Source organism: Thermobia domestica, chromosome 6 (genome assembly GCF_964235325.1).
Source record: "Thermobia domestica chromosome 6, izTheDome1.hap1.1, whole genome shotgun sequence".
Taxonomy (NCBI): Eukaryota; Metazoa; Arthropoda; class Insecta; order Zygentoma; family Lepismatidae; genus Thermobia; species Thermobia domestica.
Window position 1 is genome coordinate 197,505,218 of NC_137459.1, and position 20,193 is coordinate 197,525,410.

At 36.4% G+C, this 20,193-nt stretch overlaps 1 protein-coding gene across 4 annotated transcripts in view; it reads right to left on the reverse strand.

Annotated features, from left to right (window-relative positions):
* LOC145688390 (E3 ubiquitin-protein ligase SIAH1A-like) overlaps nucleotides 1-20,193 on the reverse strand; it is a 78,989-nt gene that overhangs the window by 13,482 nt on the left and 45,314 nt on the right. For 2 of the 4 annotated variants that reach the window (XM_081762560.1, XM_081762561.1), the window contains exons 3-4: nucleotides 19,828-19,896; nucleotides 3,218-3,466 (exon numbers count right to left, since the gene is read on the reverse strand). In XM_081762560.1, the coding sequence (XP_081618686.1) occupies nucleotides 3,218-3,455 (238 nt within the window). In that variant the 5' untranslated portion in view covers nucleotides 3,456-3,466; nucleotides 19,828-19,896. The remainder of the gene's footprint in view (nucleotides 1-3,217; nucleotides 3,467-19,827; nucleotides 19,897-20,193) is intronic. The other 2 variants (XM_081762562.1, XM_081762563.1) reach the window with 2 other exon arrangements.

The window sequence follows — 20,193 nt, forward strand, 5'->3', positions numbered from 1 at the left end:
AGAGCGTAGGGTGAACGAAAATAAAGATAATGAAACTAACACCGGCGGCACAAAACGTGTGAAAAGATCAGTGATACTGTGAAAAATAACAAGGGAGTAAAGTACTGAATATGTCAAGGATAAGAAGCGTAACACTGGTTCAATAAGCAGTATAAACACATGAATGAACAACGGAAGATGATAAATTACAATGGTTTCAGAATTCGAACACTGTATACAAGGAAAAATATGAAAATAGTAACCGAGAAGTTCTCGTACTTTTAGGGTAAAGAAGACACAATATATGAATGATACGACTGCGTAGGGGGGGAGAAAACAGAAAATATATAACGAATTTATGCACACAGAAGCATTCCAGGTAATCGGAAATCTAGATAGACGGAAGTGATATTCTAATAACCTGTTAACTATACACATGGAAAGCGAGGAAAAGAATAGTGAAGTACACAATGCAGAACAATAGGTTAGGGAACTATCCTCCAGACGGACTAAATCAACTATTAAAATTAACACGTTTCTGAAGCAGAGCTTTCCAACTAGATTTCTGTTGAACTACTCAAGGCCGCAGAAACCTTAACTAAAGAAACCTACTGCCCCATATATTCCATATCAAATATATACGAGGGCTGGAACTTTAGAAGTGGCAACACTTCTGCACATTCACCATTTAACAACACCAGTGCTAATCTCTTATACTACACGTTACTTCGATACCTAACCTACCACACAGTAAACGTAACATATGCGTCGTGACGAGTAGTAGTCTCCTGTAAATTGGATTTGATTTGATTTTGAGTTTAACGTCCCTTTCAGTAGCGAGGCTATATGAGACGGGACCTACTGATTAACATGGAATCCGAACTACATGAGCTCAGCTGGGAATCGAATCCGGGTCTCCCACGCCAAAGACGCGTACGTCCTGTAAGTTGGAGTTCTAATGCTGTGTAACTACGATTTCTTCGAACAGGAACTTTGGAGTTGAACAAAGCTTAAGCTCATTTATGTAACCGTGCAACTATAATACATTTTAGTAATAGTATTAAAGTTCTGCCTCCGCAATGTCCAAACATATTTATACAGTTATTTTCTCACTTTTTCTTTCTGACGAAAGAAGTCAAAATGTAAGAGATGAGGGTGACATAGGTAGCACACTTTAACGTTTACATAACAAGATTGGGATTTCTCCGTGCGAGGATTAAATACAATAACGGAAGGTAAAAATAATGAATTTGTATTTTTAGTATGTTACTTACATTCAGAACATTGTACAACATTCTTAAAGAATTTGGAATACCAAAAAAGCTAGTTAGATTAATTAAGATATGTTTAAATGAATCCCAAAATAAAATGAGGGTAGAAAATTCTTGTCCACGATCTTCCACATCGAGAATGGCCTGAAACAAGGAGATGTGTTGCCGTCATTATTATTTAACTTTGTCCTGGAGCCCGTTATAAGGAAACTCAAAGATAGCAACCTAGACCTGACATAGTCTAGACCTGAATGGTATTCACTAGTTTATGGCGTATGCTGATGATGTCAATCTGATAGGGGATGATAGAAGAACAATAGAAAGAAATGCAAAAGGTCTTATCAAACGCTTGCAGGGGCAGGGTTTACAAGTAAATGCAGAGAAAACTAAATACATGGAAGTTCGTCGAACTCGTAATACTGCAACTTGTGGATGCGTTAAAATATCAAATAATACTTTCGATAAAGTGGATACTTTCAAATATCTAGGATTAATATTAAGAGACCAAAACCATATTCACGAAGGAATTAAATGTCGACCAAAAGCAGGGAATTCGTCTTACTATTCAGTTCAAAATCTTTTGTCGTTGCGAATTCTGTCGAGGAATTTGAAGCTTAAAATATATGAAACAATAATCATACCTGTTGTTCTGTATATCTGCGAAACATGGTCATTTATTCTGAGGAAAGAACGTAAACTGAAAATATATGAGACCAAAATCCTAAGACGAAAATTCGGACCCAAGAGAAACGGGAATGGGGAATGGCAGAAACTTCATAACAAGGAACTACATGATTTATAACGTTTAACAAACATTGTTAGGGTCGTCAAGTCTAGGAGGCTTAGGTGAACAGGTCATGTAGCCAGAATAAAAGAAAGCAGAAACGTTTTCAGTTTTAACTGGAAATCCAATCGGAAAAAGACCATTAGGAAGACCTAGGCGCAGATGGGAGGACAGTATTAAGATAGATTTCGCAGAAATAGGAATACAAAGTAGAAACTGGATCCAGTTAGCTAAGGATAAAAGTCAATGGAGGGCTTTTGGGAATGCGGCATTGAATCTCCGGATTCCATAGGCCATAGAGTTAGTTACTTACATTGAGACACAAGCTACGACACTTTATAGCAAATTTACATCTTTCTTACATTTACTTAGTACTATCAGAAGATTACTTATATTCTTACCTTATATTCATTTTCTTATTTTCTCAATTTAACGATGTAAACAAAATAATGTTAAGATTATAACCAACTAAAATATTCATATCTTTCTGCTTCTTTTCTTTTACATATGTATAATTTATAACCTCTGTAGTAACTAAAATAACAAACAGCACCAAATTTAATACAAAGTCAAATTCCACTTGATCCCGAAGCTTTGGTGCTCTTATTTCTTAAATTGTATTGTTCCCCTAAAAAAAATCGTCTAACGGTTAAGTTACAGAAGTTAACCTAGATGTGGAAGAAATATTTTGTCCTTTTTCACTGTTGTAGACAACTGATTAACATGAATAAAAATAAATGAACAAACAAATAATAATAAACACTAATTCACTTATATGATAAATTAAAAATTAAAGGATACAAGAATTCAAGTTGTTTGTTCTAAAACTAAACTCATATCGAATTTAGTTATAAGAACAATTTTTAAGTATTGTTATAACTCTGCAGCTCAGCAACCTCACGATACGCCTTCTCACTTACTCAACACCTGGTTTTATAGCTGTTAACACAAATTAACTAAAAGACCTGTCAAGCTGTAATTGAAAGATCTTAAGATTTATGCTTTAAGTAAGTGAAAAATTTGAAAACTTCCGGTATTTTTTTTACGAATTTCACATTTTCAAAAAAACTAGTTCTTGCACTTCTTACAAATTTCTTCTTATTTTGCTTCAAATATTCGTCTATACACAGAAGCCTTACCACTGAGCGACCATGGAACCTGCCAGAAAATAATAACTACATACCTAAGGGACCCCTGCATGTTGGGCAACAGGTCAACTTTGGTCTGCAGCTGGAGCACACAAGATGCCCACTCTGACACTGAAGAATAGGTGGAAGAACATAATCAAAACAAACTGGGCACTCAAATAAACTTGCTAGATCGGGAGACACAGTTGTTGGATGCGTACTCGTGCTAGATGCAGAGGCTGGGGCAGGCAAACCTCGTCGTTTTGTAGCTCCAAGAGCAATCTGACCGCTCATTTTGTTATTATCTGTGAAAAAGACCTATAGTCTATAACGAAACTTTGAGATATAGTTATTTAAAAAATATATAAATTTATATAAAAATAGTAGTAAAGGTACACATATGAGAAACAGACTGAATGTATCACTGATATATTTTTTTTTTATAGTTAGTTTATTAACATTATTTGATTTTAATTATTGTACTATGAGTGAAGAAAAAAACTTTCCAGAGAATAAAAGAAGAAGTATGTTTAACTCGCGTATTTATTCGAATGCATATACACCTTCTCTCTGGCCTAACACATGTATTTAAAAATCACAACACCGGGTGATCATTTTATTACACAAACTGGCATTCTATGTATTAGGAGAATACATTTGTTTATTGTAAAGAGGTGTGTTTGACACGTCGGTATAAACTATTAGAATGCTCTCGAGATAGGAAGCGTACATGTGTGATCACTTGTGTGCCGAAATTCTCTATTTGTTAGAAAGCATATTACTGCTAATACAATGAATGTCCCTTTGAACAGCACAACGGGTGTTTCTCGTGGAAGCCTATAGAGACATTCATATGCACACTTGCAGGCGTTATTTTATCATAAGGATCCTGACTTGCCTATGCTCTTATATATCACAATTATGAGAATAATCAGCAGTTTTCGAGAAACAGAGAGTGTTGCTGAGAAGGCGAAGAGCTCCCATATGATAACGAACATAAAGCTACAGGAAGTACGGGAACCACCATAACAGAACCCAACTTAGCATGTAAGATCTCGCGTACACTGGCGTCATAACAGATATTGTACAGAAATGCACAAAGGTGATAAAGAAATTATCTCAGTGCATACCGAATCCACTGGTATGAAAACTCAAAAGAACTGAAAACTCAAACGAATTTCTTACCGTAAGTGACTGACGTCACGGAACAGGCCTGTCAGATAAACGTTTCTTAAGTGAAGAGGCGTATTTTCACATTGCTGGATACATCAATAGTCAAAATAACACATATTAGTCAACTGAAAACCAATAAGTACCATACGAAACGCCATGGCACCATCACCAACGCCGGAATGATGGTATGCATTTTCACGATGAAGATTATTTTATTTTTATTTATTTACTTTTTACACGATTCTGAAAAGCCTAGTAATTTTTTGCACTTCGAATCAGAAAAATATTGTTACCTGCAACAAGACGGGGCAACATGTCATACATTTCATAATATAATGTAGTTTCTTGAAGAAATGAGTGATGATTTCAAAGCGTTCGTGATCCCCAAGATCATCTGATTTACCACTAGTAAATTTATTCATCCGGAGTATATCAAATGTTGTGTATACTGATAGAATTCTCATATAGCAGACATGAAGAGAATTATATATTAACTGTACACTTAAGAATAAGGGTGGACTCTTTGGATACCTACTGTTTGTATGATATCTGTGTATCTCTTTTTTTCTACTAAACACATGGTATCTCGTGTCTTGTGTATATTGAATAAATGATGAATGCCAGGTTGAGTGGTAAAATGATGACCAGTTTTATATACACCGGGTGGTTTAAAAATAACTAGGTGGCCCTATAAAAATTATATTACTACTGATTTAATGTGGCGTTGAGTTCAGTTGATTTTGAGTTTAACATTCCTTTCAGCAGCGAGGCTGTGTGAGTCGTGGACCTACTGATTAACGTGGAATACGAACCACATGAGCTCCCGCCGGGAATAGAACCCGGGTCTCCCACGCCAAAGGCACGTACGCTAGCCACTGATTTCGTGTAGTGTACCCGCCTTTGGCGTAGAGACCTGGGTTCGATTCCCGGCGGGAGCTCATGTGGTTCGGATTCCACGTTAATCAGTAGATCCCGTCTCATAGCTTCGCTGCTGAAAGGTACGCTAAACTGAAAATCAAATCACACTGATTTCATGTTGGCAATAGTACCGTAATATAAAGTAAGTATTAACATTTCACTTTGCTTACTTTACTTAGTTGATCCGTTGACCGTTGGCAGAAGCACGCGCAATGTAAATAAACATGCACAAAGTTTTTTTATGAGAGCTCAGACCGCTGCGCTGGATCTCACGAATGTCCAGCAAGAAGTCCAGATCTCATTCCGTGTGATTTCTCTTGTGAGACTACACTAAGAAAGATGTGTACGCACCCAAACCTCGCACAACGGATGGATTGGAGGCACAGATTCAAGAGCTTAATTACGACATTCCAACTAACTTCCTTCAGAGAAATATCAATTGTACCTTTAGTCTTTTTTTTTTTTTTTTAAGTTATAGGTGTCTTTGTTGACATTTAACATTCTTTTGTTTTATTATCTAACGAAGGTTTTCCTAATAAATAACAATCAATATTGCAGCATTTACAAGTTTTTCAATACCTAGTTATTTTTTGGCCACCATATATATATATACATGTATATACTGAAGTATCACTTAATTAGACCGCATTATGCACAGGTGATGCAACTTGATTGCTGCAAATGTGCGAATGTTGTTATATATCTGTGTGTCTTTTAGACTGTAAAACGCGGAATTTAGATGCCTTCGATCGAGGACAAATAATAAGTACTTCATGTAGTGACATTCAATTTCAGAAATCTTGCGAGAAACGGAGTCTCCTCGTCTCACAGCATCAAGAGTACGGTAAAAGTACACGGAGAGCGGTAAAATGAAGAGTGCTTAGGTAAACTGCAATGGACAAGCAGTCGTCAATAATCGTGATCTTTGAAGACTCAGCTGTCTCGTACATAGCCAGTACCACCAAACATTAGCCGAGGTCACCACCAAGCCAAATGTGGGTCCAGTCGCTTCACCGTGTGGACTTCAGAAGTCGACAATTCACGAGAGTACTTCCTTCTCACTAAATACCATCGAAACCAACGCCTTGCATGTGCCAGAGTACACCGTGACTGGAGCAACGGCATTGGAAGATAACAGCATGGAGTGATGAACCTCGATTCTAATCGCATCACGTGGGTGATAGGTTACGAATCCATAAAGGCATGAATTGCTAGGTCGGAACTGCACAAGGTCAAAGCTGCTCCGTGATGGCATAAGGTGTTTCCTTTTAGCAATGTTTGACATTTTTGGTACACGTACCACGCAACCCCACTACATGGACATCCGTACAACTGTTGGTCGATCACTTGCTCCCTTCATGCTCCTTCCTGCATCCAGATGGAGGTGGCATGTAATAGCAGGACAAAAGTTCTTGTTACAAATCCCGGTTGACTGCCACCAGATTTGAGGATGATTTCACTGACTTCTCCCCGTCGAAACGGCCACCGAGAAGCCTGGAGTTAAGTCTCATTGAACTTGTCTGGGATAGTTAAGAAAAGAAAAAGTATGCAAGGATATCATCTACCATCGGTGTCCTTAACAACTGATTTATGGGAAGTTGTTTGGCAGGCCATACCTCAGGACCACTTCCGCAGAATTATTGAATTTGTGCCTCTTTCTTTGGCAGCCGTTATCAAGGATAAGGGAGCAGCAACTAGCTACTAGTCAGGTATCTTTAATTCAGTGGCACTTCAGTAAAAATATTGTGTTACACACTAAAACAGGTACACCTTGTCTCAAAAAGGTTGAGCGCATTCTTTATTGGTGTTTTGAGGCAAAAATTTTCTAAGTCCAGCTTCGGGTATCTTCGGGAAAAAGTAAGCCAGGTTCGAACCTCCAAGCCAGCCTTTGCAATCGGGAAAAAGTTTGCAGATGTGTTTTTCTTCTTTTAAATATAATAAGACTTGTTACCAAGTGTTTAAAAAAGCAACATTGATTGAAATACTTAATGATACAATGTTTCGAAACCTTGCACATGCTTGTTTGTCATTGAGCTCTCTATACGTAATGGAGCATTTAAATACGTCAAAGAATCTTTCCATATGTAAAAGAATGCTCAAAGTTAAGAAATAGAACATAATTATCGCCTGAGTACTAAAATAAAAGTCAAAGTAGAACAGAAACAGCGTTTGTCATGGATATGAATGTCATAATTATCTTGAGATCCGTTATACATCGCTAAAAGCTTAGTTCTAGAAGTCCTTGTGTTAGCTCATTGGTAAGCTGTCGGATTTCAAATCATAAGGTTGTGAGTTCGAATACTATCTGGGTCAATACTTTTTTTAAAATTATATTTTCCGCAATGCATGAAAAATTATATAAAATAATTACATTAAAATACATAAGTTGTTTATATATAACATAATAATTGCAGAACATAGTAATTATTATGTTTAAAATATAACATCTGAGATAATTTTCACAGTAGGTCGTTATTATATATGAGAATGTTAAATACAAGTTAGGAAAATCGTTTAATAGCAATAAATAAGTTATGTAGTGTATTTATTTGCAGCTATTTGTCATACAGATTTAACTTCTCAATATTCTCATTACAGTATGTTATTTATATTCGTGAAATACAGTATATTCCTACGGATATAGAAAGTGTATAAACAGAGTATCCAAAGTCGTATCCTGCTTCAAGACACATAGCTTTTCCCGATCCCCTTAACGTCACGGGAAGAAACACAAATTCTCTTTAGAACGGAATGTCGTTACTTAGAGTCTCATTCGAATACGTTGAATATGCTTTTGTGTATTCATCTCTCTCTCTCTCTCTCTCTCTCTCTCTCTCTCTCTCTTTCGCTTTGTTTATGTGTGTGTGTGTGTTGCAGAATATCCCAAGTTGAATACAACATTTGCAAAGTATATGAGCATCATTGTCATCGAATACCAGAAATTGAAAGTCGTGTTTCTTCAGGTTAGGTTTGCGTGTTCATGTTAGCTCACTGGTAGAGTACGGACTTGCCATTGAAGAGGTCTTGAGTTCAAAGCCTACAGCTAATTATCATTCTTTTGTTAGTAGGATTGCACAGAAATCGGATACAAGGAGTGGTTTACTTCTAGAAATATTTTCAGAAGCGTTTAGGTAGCCCTGAAAAGGGCTGTTTTCGGGAGTTAAGGCGGGGTCATTAATATTGTGTCCAAGGCCCTTCTGAATTTATTACACGCTCCATTCTTCTGGGCATGGAATCTATTACATGGGTGACAAATCTATCTCCTTCCCCTACCTCCAGCCATGCTTCGGAAACAAGATGCCACAGGTCATCCTGAGTTCTTGGTGGATCTGCCTCAGGCCAACTTTCCCTTAGAGTACGCTTCACTTCTGCTCACATATTTTCCATGAGATTGAGGTCTGCTCCACGAGGCGGCCAGTCGATTAAATCAATCTCAGGGTGCCCTGCGAACCATTCCTGAACCACACGGGAATTATGTATTGGCGACTGGTATTGCTGGAACTGAATTACACCATCAGGCTGAAACAGATGGCACCATGATATTACTGATAATGTCTAAGTACTGAGCATTTTCCAGATGTCCTTCAATTCTATGAAGCTGTCCTGCTCCGCGACTGGAAATCCAACCCCAACATAAAATAGATACATGGCCACTGCGATTGCAAGCAGCCACATATCCATGGTCATATCGGGTGCCTCTCGGACGATACAGGAAACGGCGTCCCTCCTTTGATGTTGTGAATATGGATTCATCTGAGAAAACTACGTTTTCCCAATTGAGACCCACATTCGCCTGTGCAAACGCGAGACGGTAAATTTTGTGGTCGTCTGAGAGTTTTTCCTTCACGGCAGCAACACGGCCACGTAACCCAGCATGACGAAGCATTCGCAGAGCTGTATGCTTACTACCAGGAAAGAGAGAAGCTTCCCTTATCTGTCTAGACATCCTTAGTGGGTCTAACCGGGCTTCGTTTACTAATCTCGCATCTTGGGCTTCGGTTGACACATGCGGACGACCAGGAGATCGTAAATTACCAGTCTGACCTGTAGCACCATATTTCCGAATCCATTGCCTTCCTGTAGAGGCCGGGACACCTACTCGCCTGCTAGCTGCAGTTGCAGAATAACTTTCCAACTCCCATAAAGTAATTACTGCTGTACGTCTATCCATAGTTACCAATGTTCTGAGCTGTGAGAAGAAAGCAATAGGTAAAAGCTAGTACCTGACGTGTGATTGGTTACTTGCACGACACGCCTATTGTGGGGAACAGCGTTGCCAGATCTAGCATAATGATGCTAGATCTAGCATAATTTGCATGTTTCTAGCACCTAGCATCTTGCTTTTAGCATCCTGCCCAAATCTAGCACAATTTCAGCAAGTTATCAAAAAGCCGTAAAACCTGGAGAAGTTGGTCGTGGGAAGAAAAAGAACGGCAGAAATGTATCCTCTTCCATTGATTCATACACTCGGTAAACCATACAGGCAGTCTTATTTTCCTAAGTAAGTTCGGAACGGCTTTGGGCTTTTTTTTGTGGCTCCACCCAGGGTTTTCTAATCCTTTAACTCCGAGGCATGGGCGGAGCTATGGGGGCCATTCTCCCCCCAACTTTTTGACAACTTCACCATCTTTACTTCTGACTTCATGATCATATTTATTCCTGAAATGACAGCTCCGAGACCGACCAAAAATCTGCCCCCTCCCCCAGCAGACGATTCCCAACTCCGCTTATGCTGCGAAGTAATTTTCTTTCAAAATATGTAAACAAAAACTTTGCATTCATTTATACGATATATACGCCATTGAGTTTGGCAACGACTGCAGTAATTTAGTTGAGTTAAAATTTTGGTGCGTGAAGTATTGAGTTCTATCCATGCATTCTTGCTCTCTGTATATTTTAAGTTACGTTATCGTATCTCAACTTTTTTTTTTAACTCCTGAATTAGTAATTATGAGGATCTAGCATAATTTGACCGAATCTAGCATAAGTTCGATCAGGTTTTGGAATAATTCCGAGCTGTGAGTCTGGCAACGCTGGTGGCGAACGACTTGGTCAACGACTCGCGAAAGAAATCTGAAAATGGTGCGCCGTAATAATAATAATAAAAACAGTTTTTATAAAGGAATATTAATACATACGAAAAGCTGTTTAAAGAATGAATTGTTATACTGACTTTACACGTATAAAAACATATACCATATACCAAACAGATTGAGCGATATGATTATAGCTGTTTTGAGACGAACACTTTCGAAGTCCAACTTCGGGTGTCTTCGGAAAACAGTAAACTAAAGCTGCTGGATCGAACCTCCAAAGCCAACCTTAGTAATAGGGAAAAGATGTACAGATATGTTTTTCCTTCTGTTAAATATAATAAGACATGTTGAAATGGTATTAAGTGTAGAAAAAAGTAACATTGATTGAAATACTTAATGATACATTCGAGACTATGTATTCACACTCTCGTTTCGTCATTGTGATTTCCATACGGAAAAGAGCATTTACGTATGAGCTCAGTTATATTTCAGAAGCAGCTTCCGAAAAGCGGTCATATTAGCTCAGTGGTACACCACCGAGCGTTTAAATCGTGAGTTCGATACCCGTTTAGGTGAGATTCCTTTATGATATTCCACTTTCCTCAATGCATGAAAATTATGTAAAATAGTTACATTACAATTCATCAGTTGTATATATATTTTCATATCATCAGTTGTATATATGAGTTGAATATATATATTCATATCATCAGTTGTATATATCAGTTGAATATATATATTCATATCATTTCACGACATAAGTAATTCTTATCTTTAAAATATAACATCTGAGGTATTCACAGAACGTCGGTGTGTTATGTGTGAATATTGAATACAAATTTAAAAAATCGTGTAATAGCAATAAATAAGTTATGTAATATATTTATTTGCAGCTACTTTCATCGCAGATAACTTCTCAATATTCGCATTACAGCATTTAGGTAGAGCATATCGAAAATCGGATCGTGGTTCAAGACAAAAAACTAGCTAGCCCCAAACTGTCACGTAAGAAATTCACGAATCGCAAAAGTAAAGGGAAGAGATTGAGAGCGGTAATTCCTTAATCGCTCTCTCTCAACTCTCTCTTATCTGCATTTATACATATAAAAGTGTATGTATGTATGTTCCATCATAACTCATGTATGCCTAGAGCAGAGTTTCTCAACCTGGGAGTCGCGGCCCCTAGGGGATCGCGAAGATAGGCGGAAGAGACAAATATAGTTAGAATCTAATACCAGAAATTATTTTTAAATATTATTTTTAATTTTGTTCTGATAGGCATACTTTTATTTTTTATACACACTGTAAAGAACAATAAAAAATAAGTCAACTGAACATTTTCAAAGGGTGTAGAATTCGTGTTACTATTCGGTTCAAAGTCTCTTGTCGTCGCGAATTCTGTCGAGAAATTTGAAGCTTAAAATATACAAAACGATAATCATGCCTGTTCTGTATGGTTGCGAAACATGGTCGCTTACTCTGAGGGAAGAACATAGACTGAAAGTATTTGAGAACAAGATCCTTAGACGAATATTCGGACCCAAGAGGAACGGGAATGGGGAATGGCGGAAACTTCATAACGAGGAACTACATAATTTATACGGTTACCCAACATTGTTAGGGTCGTCAAGTCTAGGAGGCTTAGGTGGGCAGGTCAGGTAGCTAGAATGGAAGAAAGTAGAAACGCTTTGAAAGTCTTGACTGGAAGACCAAACGGAAAACGACCATTAGGAAGACCTAGGGGCAGATGGGAGGACAATATTAAGATGGATCTCGCTGAGATAAGAATACAAAGTAGAAACTGGATCCAATTGGCTAAGGATAGAAGTCAGTGTAGAGCTTTTGTGAACGCGGCATTGAACCTCCGGGTTCCATAGGCCATAGAGTTAGTTAGTTAGTAGAGTTGTTTAAAAATGAATTTAAATCAAAGAGGTATGATATAAAACTAATGAGAACTGTATATAGAAGTACTAGAAAAATACACATGAAACAAAACCTGCACATTGAAATACAATTAAAATTAAAACCTAATGAGATACCTAAGCATGGTGTAATTTCACTAGTGCAGCAATGCCCGGTTCAATCTTCATGACGAATATTATCAAGCCGTTTTCAACTGATAAGCGATTTCTTCCCTTTGTTTTAATGTTTACCATAAAAAAAAAAAAAAAAAAAAACACTTTCGCACAAGTACGATGTAGCAAATGGAATTATTACTTTTAAAGCAGCAATCACCAGACCAGGATATTCTTCTCTCCAGGCAGAACTTGTCCAAGTCTTCGTTACAGAAAACCAGTTGCAAAGACTTGTCGCATGATAATTCTATTATTTGGTCAAGAAGTTTTGGGCTTAGATCGGATACGTTAATGGCCTCTTCAATGAAGGAGTTTAACATCCATCTTGAACCAGCACATTCGTCGTTGGGAATATAGATATTACAGTTACTGTATCCACTGTCAGTGCCGGGCGCCGAAAAGAGGGGCCACACATTTCGGAGGAAGTGTGTTACTCAAGTTAGGAAAGTGCATGTGCACATGTGTAAAATAGAAGGAAAAACGTAATAAAATGTGCTCAAAATTAAGGAAAGGTAGGGTTTATTTTGAAAATGTTATTGAGCTTCGTGCCAACCATGGTGGCGCTTCGTAGCTAGTCTGTCGACGTCACTCATACATACGGTGACATCGTACTATACTCTCGCCCCGGGCAATGATTTTCCATGGCACTGTTCACTATACACAAAAAAATGGATTCTACTATTATAGAAATAGGTATGTTAAAAATCCCACACAAGCTTATTATAAAACAAATTATAAAAGGGTCGCTGGCAAGAGCGTGTGATAAAAGGGGATCGTGATAGGAATTAGATTGAGAACCACTGGCCTAGAGTAATTTTAACCACATTTCTTATAGTTTCAAAAAGAGTGCTGTCGGGTTACCTATGGTGAATGGGAAGGGGATACATATAAAAGATTGCTAGAAAATGATCGATATTAGATTCATAGTTTTCGGGGTCGCTTAGATAAATAGTGAGACTTTGAATTTCGCTTAACTCCGATTAAGCTCTCATTAGTAGGGATGGGCACGAACGACTTTTCTTTGAAACTCGACTCGACTCGAAACAGACATCTTTGAGGTCTACTCTTGGACTCGGCGCGAAAAATATCTTCCAACTCGAATCGGATTAGAGTCAAGTCGAACCAAAACGAGCCAAATCCTGTGTGTAGTCCTACCTAGACAATACATAGACAATAATTATTCTATCATCAATTATACTACTGTTACTACAAATAATAATAATAATAATAATAATAATAATAATAATAATAATAATAATAATAATAATAATAATAATAATAATAATAATAATTATTATTATTATTATTATTATTATTATTATTATTATTATTATTATTATTATTATTATTATTATTATTATTATTATTATTATTATTATGACAACACCGTGTACAAACATGAACGATAGATGGTTAGTAAAGGAATACTAAAAGCTAGTTGACTGCCGACGTCGGTAGTCATGAAGTCTACAAGGCAAGGACATCGTTCATTACCCTAAGCTGTAAGCGTCGGTGGACTACAGATGGTCAACTATTAACCTGTCGCCAGAAATTGGTGGCCCCGCAGCGACGATCCGTGATGGCCCAAGTTCCATATTGAAAACTTTACTACCAGCGGCAGAGACGCGATGAAACGCCAACGAACCACAAAATTACTCTCTCAAAATATGTTAAAATGCCTATATGTGTGATTTGTTTATATTTAGGTGAAACAAAAAAACACAAAACAAATACCCCGGGGTGGACTCGAACTATCAATATTCCGATTACTAGGCACGTGTTCTTCTGACTTCCCCACGGAAACGATCATAAAAAGCTTGGTTGTTGAAGGATAAATCATTGACGTCTTAATTTAGCCAATCAGACAAACCCCTACATCTCGAGTTCTAGGAGGTCATACCGTGAACCGTTTCAGATTTATTGCTTTCTGGTGGAGTACTATCCATGCGCAAAATTTGAGCATAATAACCGACATGCATCTTCGGTGTCTCTTATCTTTAGTACAATTTTAACCAGAGATGGTGTGGGTCAATGAAAATTTGATCCACGACCCACCATGACCCACCATGACCCACTATGACCCACCACCCAAATGACCCATTGGCCCACTCTGACCCATCAACCATCGTGATCCACTCTGACCCACCACCAACTATGAACCACTCTGAACCATTGCGACCAACTCCGACCCACCAAAACCCATCGACATCAACTCTGACCGATGACCCACGTCCTCCTCTCCATTGACTAAAGAGATTACACTTGTAATAAAACAAGACTGTGAAATTATCACTTATCGGAGTTTGAATTTCTACCGTCATTGGCTCAAGCACCTCTTTGTTACAATACTGGTGGGTCTGACCTTTACGATATATAATGGCAAAGTGTTTCTCATCTTCCGAATTAAAATGAATTTAAATTTATCATATGTAATTATTTCTTTGTTGCCTTACAGACACATTTCAGTAGAAAATAGGGTGAAATTTAAAAGTTTCGAATCAAGGAAAAGTAGACCAACGTAAAAAAAAAAAAAAAAAAAAGAGAGAGAGAGAGAAACTAATTTTCTATATAATTAAGCATGCCGTACTAATTGGAAATGCCCATGTAATTAAGTTTAGAATACAAATTTTATGGCCATTTTTCTCTAACTTTATGGCTTGATTGCCTTATGCTCGGAACGCTCCATGTATTAAACACCAGCTTCAGCAATTATAAATAGAAAGCAGTAGGTATAAAATTCAAAAAGAACTTTAGTTTGCATTACTCAATTTTTTTCTCAACTAATATCAATCGTTTTCGATTATTTTAACAAATCAACCCACTACCAATTTCCAATATATAGAAAATGCACCCCCGTCCCCCCGCTCATAAAAGACAATTTTAAAAAATGCCAGGGCATATTCTCTTTATTTTTAATAAAGAGTTATATGCTGAATTTCAGCTCTCAGTTGAACGGCTTGTGAGATACTAAATTTTTCGCAAAAATTCGGACTTCTACTCCCCCTAAGGATATGTATTATAATGAAAGTGACACGCGTATGATAACTTCCCAGTTGGGATTGGAGCCTGATTATATACCAAACGTCAATTCATTTGATTTTGCAATTTGACCGTGATGATTACGCAGACATAGTTACTTTCAATTTTTTATGATACATATCCTTATTTCATATGTTACAGATGATTCAAAAATATTTTTTCAAGCAGTTAGCTCCTCTAGAATCTCACAGGCTGCATCCCAAAATCCAACTCCTACTATCCTATGACAATCCAAAAGTGACTGAACTTTTTTTATTAGGAACAAATGACAAAAGAAAAATGGAGATCTTGAAAATAAAATGTAGAAAAGCTCGGTGCCCCCAATAACTCCATATTTCTCCGCTCCTTCATTCCGAACTTAAAAATAAAACTTAATTCGAATATGGTTAATTAGTGAATTTATTACAGTTAAATTCCACTCACTACATGCTACAGCTACAACTATGTAAGAAAAAATAACAACTGTGAAACATGTTCTGAATTACTATTACATTTCTTACGCTATTATTAAACATATTAGAATAGTAAAAGAGGATTGTTCGTGAAATAGTATATTTGCTCATGATTTTTAACTTTTTCATACGGAAAAAATTAAAATATTATTCAAGTTTTAAAATTTGCACTCTGCAAATATGTTGCCCTCTAGGCAATGGGACTAATGTGGACTAATGGGAAATGCTGCACTGTTAGCGGCGCTGAAAACTTATGATTCGATTCTAATATCGGTTGATTTCGATATCTTTATGTCGCTACGTAACCACCCTGGGTGCTAATGGGAGCTTAATTGGACTTGAATTGAAAGTAGAGCTATTCACCTAAGCGACCACGAAACTATGGATTCAATAATAATATCGACCCGTTTCTAGCATTTTTGATATGTATCCCGACAGTACTCTTTTTCCAGACTGTAAGAAATATAGTTAAAATTGCTCTAGATATATCAGAATTATGTTGAAACACACACATAAATCCACTTTTATATTCTGTATAAATAGAGAGAGAGTGAGCGAGCGAGCGAGCGAGAGAGGGCGACTCAAGGCATCACCACTTCCACATTGCAAAAGCATATATCAGGAATTGAATTGAAAATCTATGTAAAGACTTTCTGCTGTGGCATGCTTCATAAGGACAATTCCAGTCTGCTCACGTGACCTTTGGGGTTCATGAATTTTTTTGCGAGCGTTCCGACTTTGGATTCTCTGTTTATACCCTCTGTTTATGCATCGAATAACTTTTCAAGAACATAAATGACATTCTATATTATGAATGTTGAGAATTACTCTCTATATGACAAATAGCTGCAAATAAATACACTACATAACTTATTTATTGCTATTAAACGATTTTCCTAACTTGTATTTAACATTCTCATATATAATAACGACCTACTGTGAAAATTATCTCAGATGTTATATTTTAAACATAATAATTACTATGTTCTGCAATTATTATGTTATATATAAACAACTTATGTATTTTAATGTAATTATTTTATATAATTTTTCATGCATTGCGGAAAATATAATTTTAAAAAAAGTATTGACCCAGATCGGATTCGAACTCACAACCTTATGATTTGAAATCCGACGGCTTACCAATGAGCTAACACAAGGACTTCTAGAACTAAGCTTCTAGCGATGTATAACGGATCTCAAGATAATTATGACATTCATATCCATGACAAACGCTGTTTCTGTTCTACTTTGACTTTTATTTTAGTACTCAGGCGAAAATTATGTTCTATTTCTTAACTTTGAGCATTCTTTTACATGTGGAAAGATTCTTTAACGTATTTAAATGCTCCATTACGTATAGAGAGCTCAATGACAAACAAGCATGTGCAAGGTTTCGAAACATTGTATCATTAAGTATTTCAATCAATGTTGCTTTTTTAAACACTTGGTAACAAGTCTTATTATATTTAAAAGAAGAAAAACACATCTGCAAACTTTTTCCCGATTGCAAAGGCTGGCTTGGAGGTTCGAACCTGGCTTACTTTTTCCCGAAGATACCCGAAGCTGGACTTAGAAAATTTTTGCCTCAAAACACCAATAAAGAATGCGCTCAACCTTTTTGAGACAAGGTGTACATTATAAGGTATTTCGCTGAATATTTCATCAGATAGGGAAGGGAAAGAAGCATATATTAAAGAACAGAAAAGTATTTAGGTGGGCGCCATGCTACAATAGTTTAAGATGCTGAATTTTAACATGGTGGCCATTAGGACGTTTCACAGCTACTGTTGTTTAATATCTTTTCCTTCACACTTCTTTCCCTTCTTCATCGGATGAAGCATTTAGCGAAATACTTTATGGTGTACCTATTTTAGTGTGTGACAATGTTTTCACGTTTTCTGATTAGTTAATTTCCCCTGTCCGTCTCAAGATTCCTCTATTCCAACTATATATAATTTCTAAATTCCAACTTACTTCAGAATTTGCATTAAAATATTTATACTTTTGAAATAATCAGCATTAAATTACTTCTTGCTCTGAGCCATTCAAAATACTTCTGCTTCCTTAATTCAAGAGAACAATAAAACTGAAGAAAGGAAAAACTTGAAATTTTTAATAATTAAATAAATAGTAAAATTCTTGCACATGCAAACAGTTCTTCTCACGCTGCCAGTTTCTACTCATCACTGGTTATGATTTATGTTGAAATCAAAGCACTATGCAACAAAAAACTAAAACGATCAGTTTTCTCACGCAAAAATTACATTCTAAGTTAATAACAACTTAAACGGCAGCAATGATCGAGAAGATTCGTGTTTAAAAATATTAAATCATATCGTCGTGTATATGTAGCAAAGAAGCGCAAGCGCAATTTCAACAGTTAATACATTTCGTCTATCAAATTCTTATATGGTAATGTGCAATTATCGTTTATGAATAGCGATTGTATTGCAATACTTTTCGTTAAAGCTATATGTGCTTACGCCTATTTGATATGTAAACGACGATATACATGTTACATGCTATCCACATTCCACATGCTTGTAATGCGAAAGAAAAAAATAATAAATAAATAAATTGATTCGCAGTTTATTTTATATTTATTCACGATAATAAAAAAAAACAGCAAATTAGAGTAACTATTAGCTAGTAAATTTAACCTCATGGACCAACAGAACACATTGATAACAGCCAATTAGTCGAGAACATTGATCTCTCGTGGCTATATGGTTAGCGTACTCGTCTTTGATGTGGGAGAGCCGGGTTTGATTCTCGATGGGAGCTCATATGGTTCGGATCCCACGTTAAGCAGTAGGTTCAGATCTCATATAGCCTCGCTGCTAAAAGGTACGTCTAACAGGGGAATATTCATTGCTCTGAAAGAGTGTCACCCTCCCAATGAGGTTAAACATCTGGACGAATCATTTTTCACGAAATATTGGAAATAGATTCATTTTATAGTGTTCCGAATCGCGAATTTACGGATAAGAAATGAAATTAAATGAAATCCCTCAGTTCAATGTTCCACAGTTAAGTCGTATACGCTAAAGGAGACAGCGAATGATAAGAATTGGGAGGAAACGGGAGAAAACCCATGTACAGTGTTTGTCCGCCACAACGTAAGGATATGTTTGTTGTGGATAACAATATTTTACAATCCGCTGAGTTTTTTTCTGCTTTAAGGTACCCCATGACAATTGTTAACTCTACTGTTAATGCGATGACGAAAAATTTGTATGAAAATGTTCAATGAACACACTATCATTTGTTATTCGCTTGATTTTACATAATAATCATTACATATACTTTTATGAGTGGTAGAAACTGATTTGAATAACGGGTCACCATGGTTTGTTGGAAGAAGAAAATACATGGCAACCTTGTTCTATGACTGATTTCCAAACCTTTTCAAAGTAGAATAAATGAAGTGATGCATTAAGACGATAACGTAATATGATGGAGAAATTTCATGTTTAAGATAATTATAATGACATCACAGAAAGAGAAGAAAGAGAGACACACATTGATTAGTATTCGAAATTTTGAGGTTGCTATTTGCGCGCGTGTATGTATGTGCGTACATAAGAAAACTGCGAATCAATTCCAAACCAAATTGTGAAAAAAAATTATTATAACAATTTTTCCTCTGCCTCTTCACAAAACGGAAAGGAATAAATTAAAAACCAGGAAATATTAAATAATTAGTAAAAAATAAGAAAAGCATCTAAATATCTCCCTTCCTCTATATATTTAAGAGAATTTGAAGTAAATTTAATTTTATCTCAATTGTTTTAGTTCTGCACCTAAAGAATAGTCTACATTAAGGAAATTATGCATAATCGAACTACTACATACTTCTAAAATATAAAAGATAAACACAAAAAGTAAAATAATACCATGCTTTCACCTCCTCCATCACCACTAAAAACGAAAATGGAACTCAAAACAAAATCTACAAACGTTAACTTACATGTTATCGCATATAACTTAATCGCCGCCTTTTTCGGTATAGATTTCAGCTACCTGCAAAGTCCAAATACTAAAAATAGACAGATTAGTACAAGGGCGTTATTTCTTCCAGTTGCTAACGTCGTTTTGTAGTTTTAGTACTGAACGTGATGAATATGTACCAGTTAATGATATGGATAGTTTATACCCGTCAACTGCCTTTATTCGCAGAATTTCAATGCAACGAGTCACTGCAATCATTTTTAACTTGATACACAAAACGACGTTAGCAACAAGACTGTTGAAACTCTCTAACATTCGATTACACATGAAGAAATTGCTTCTACAAGATTACAATTCCACTTTTGTTCTAAGGAGTAATGCAATC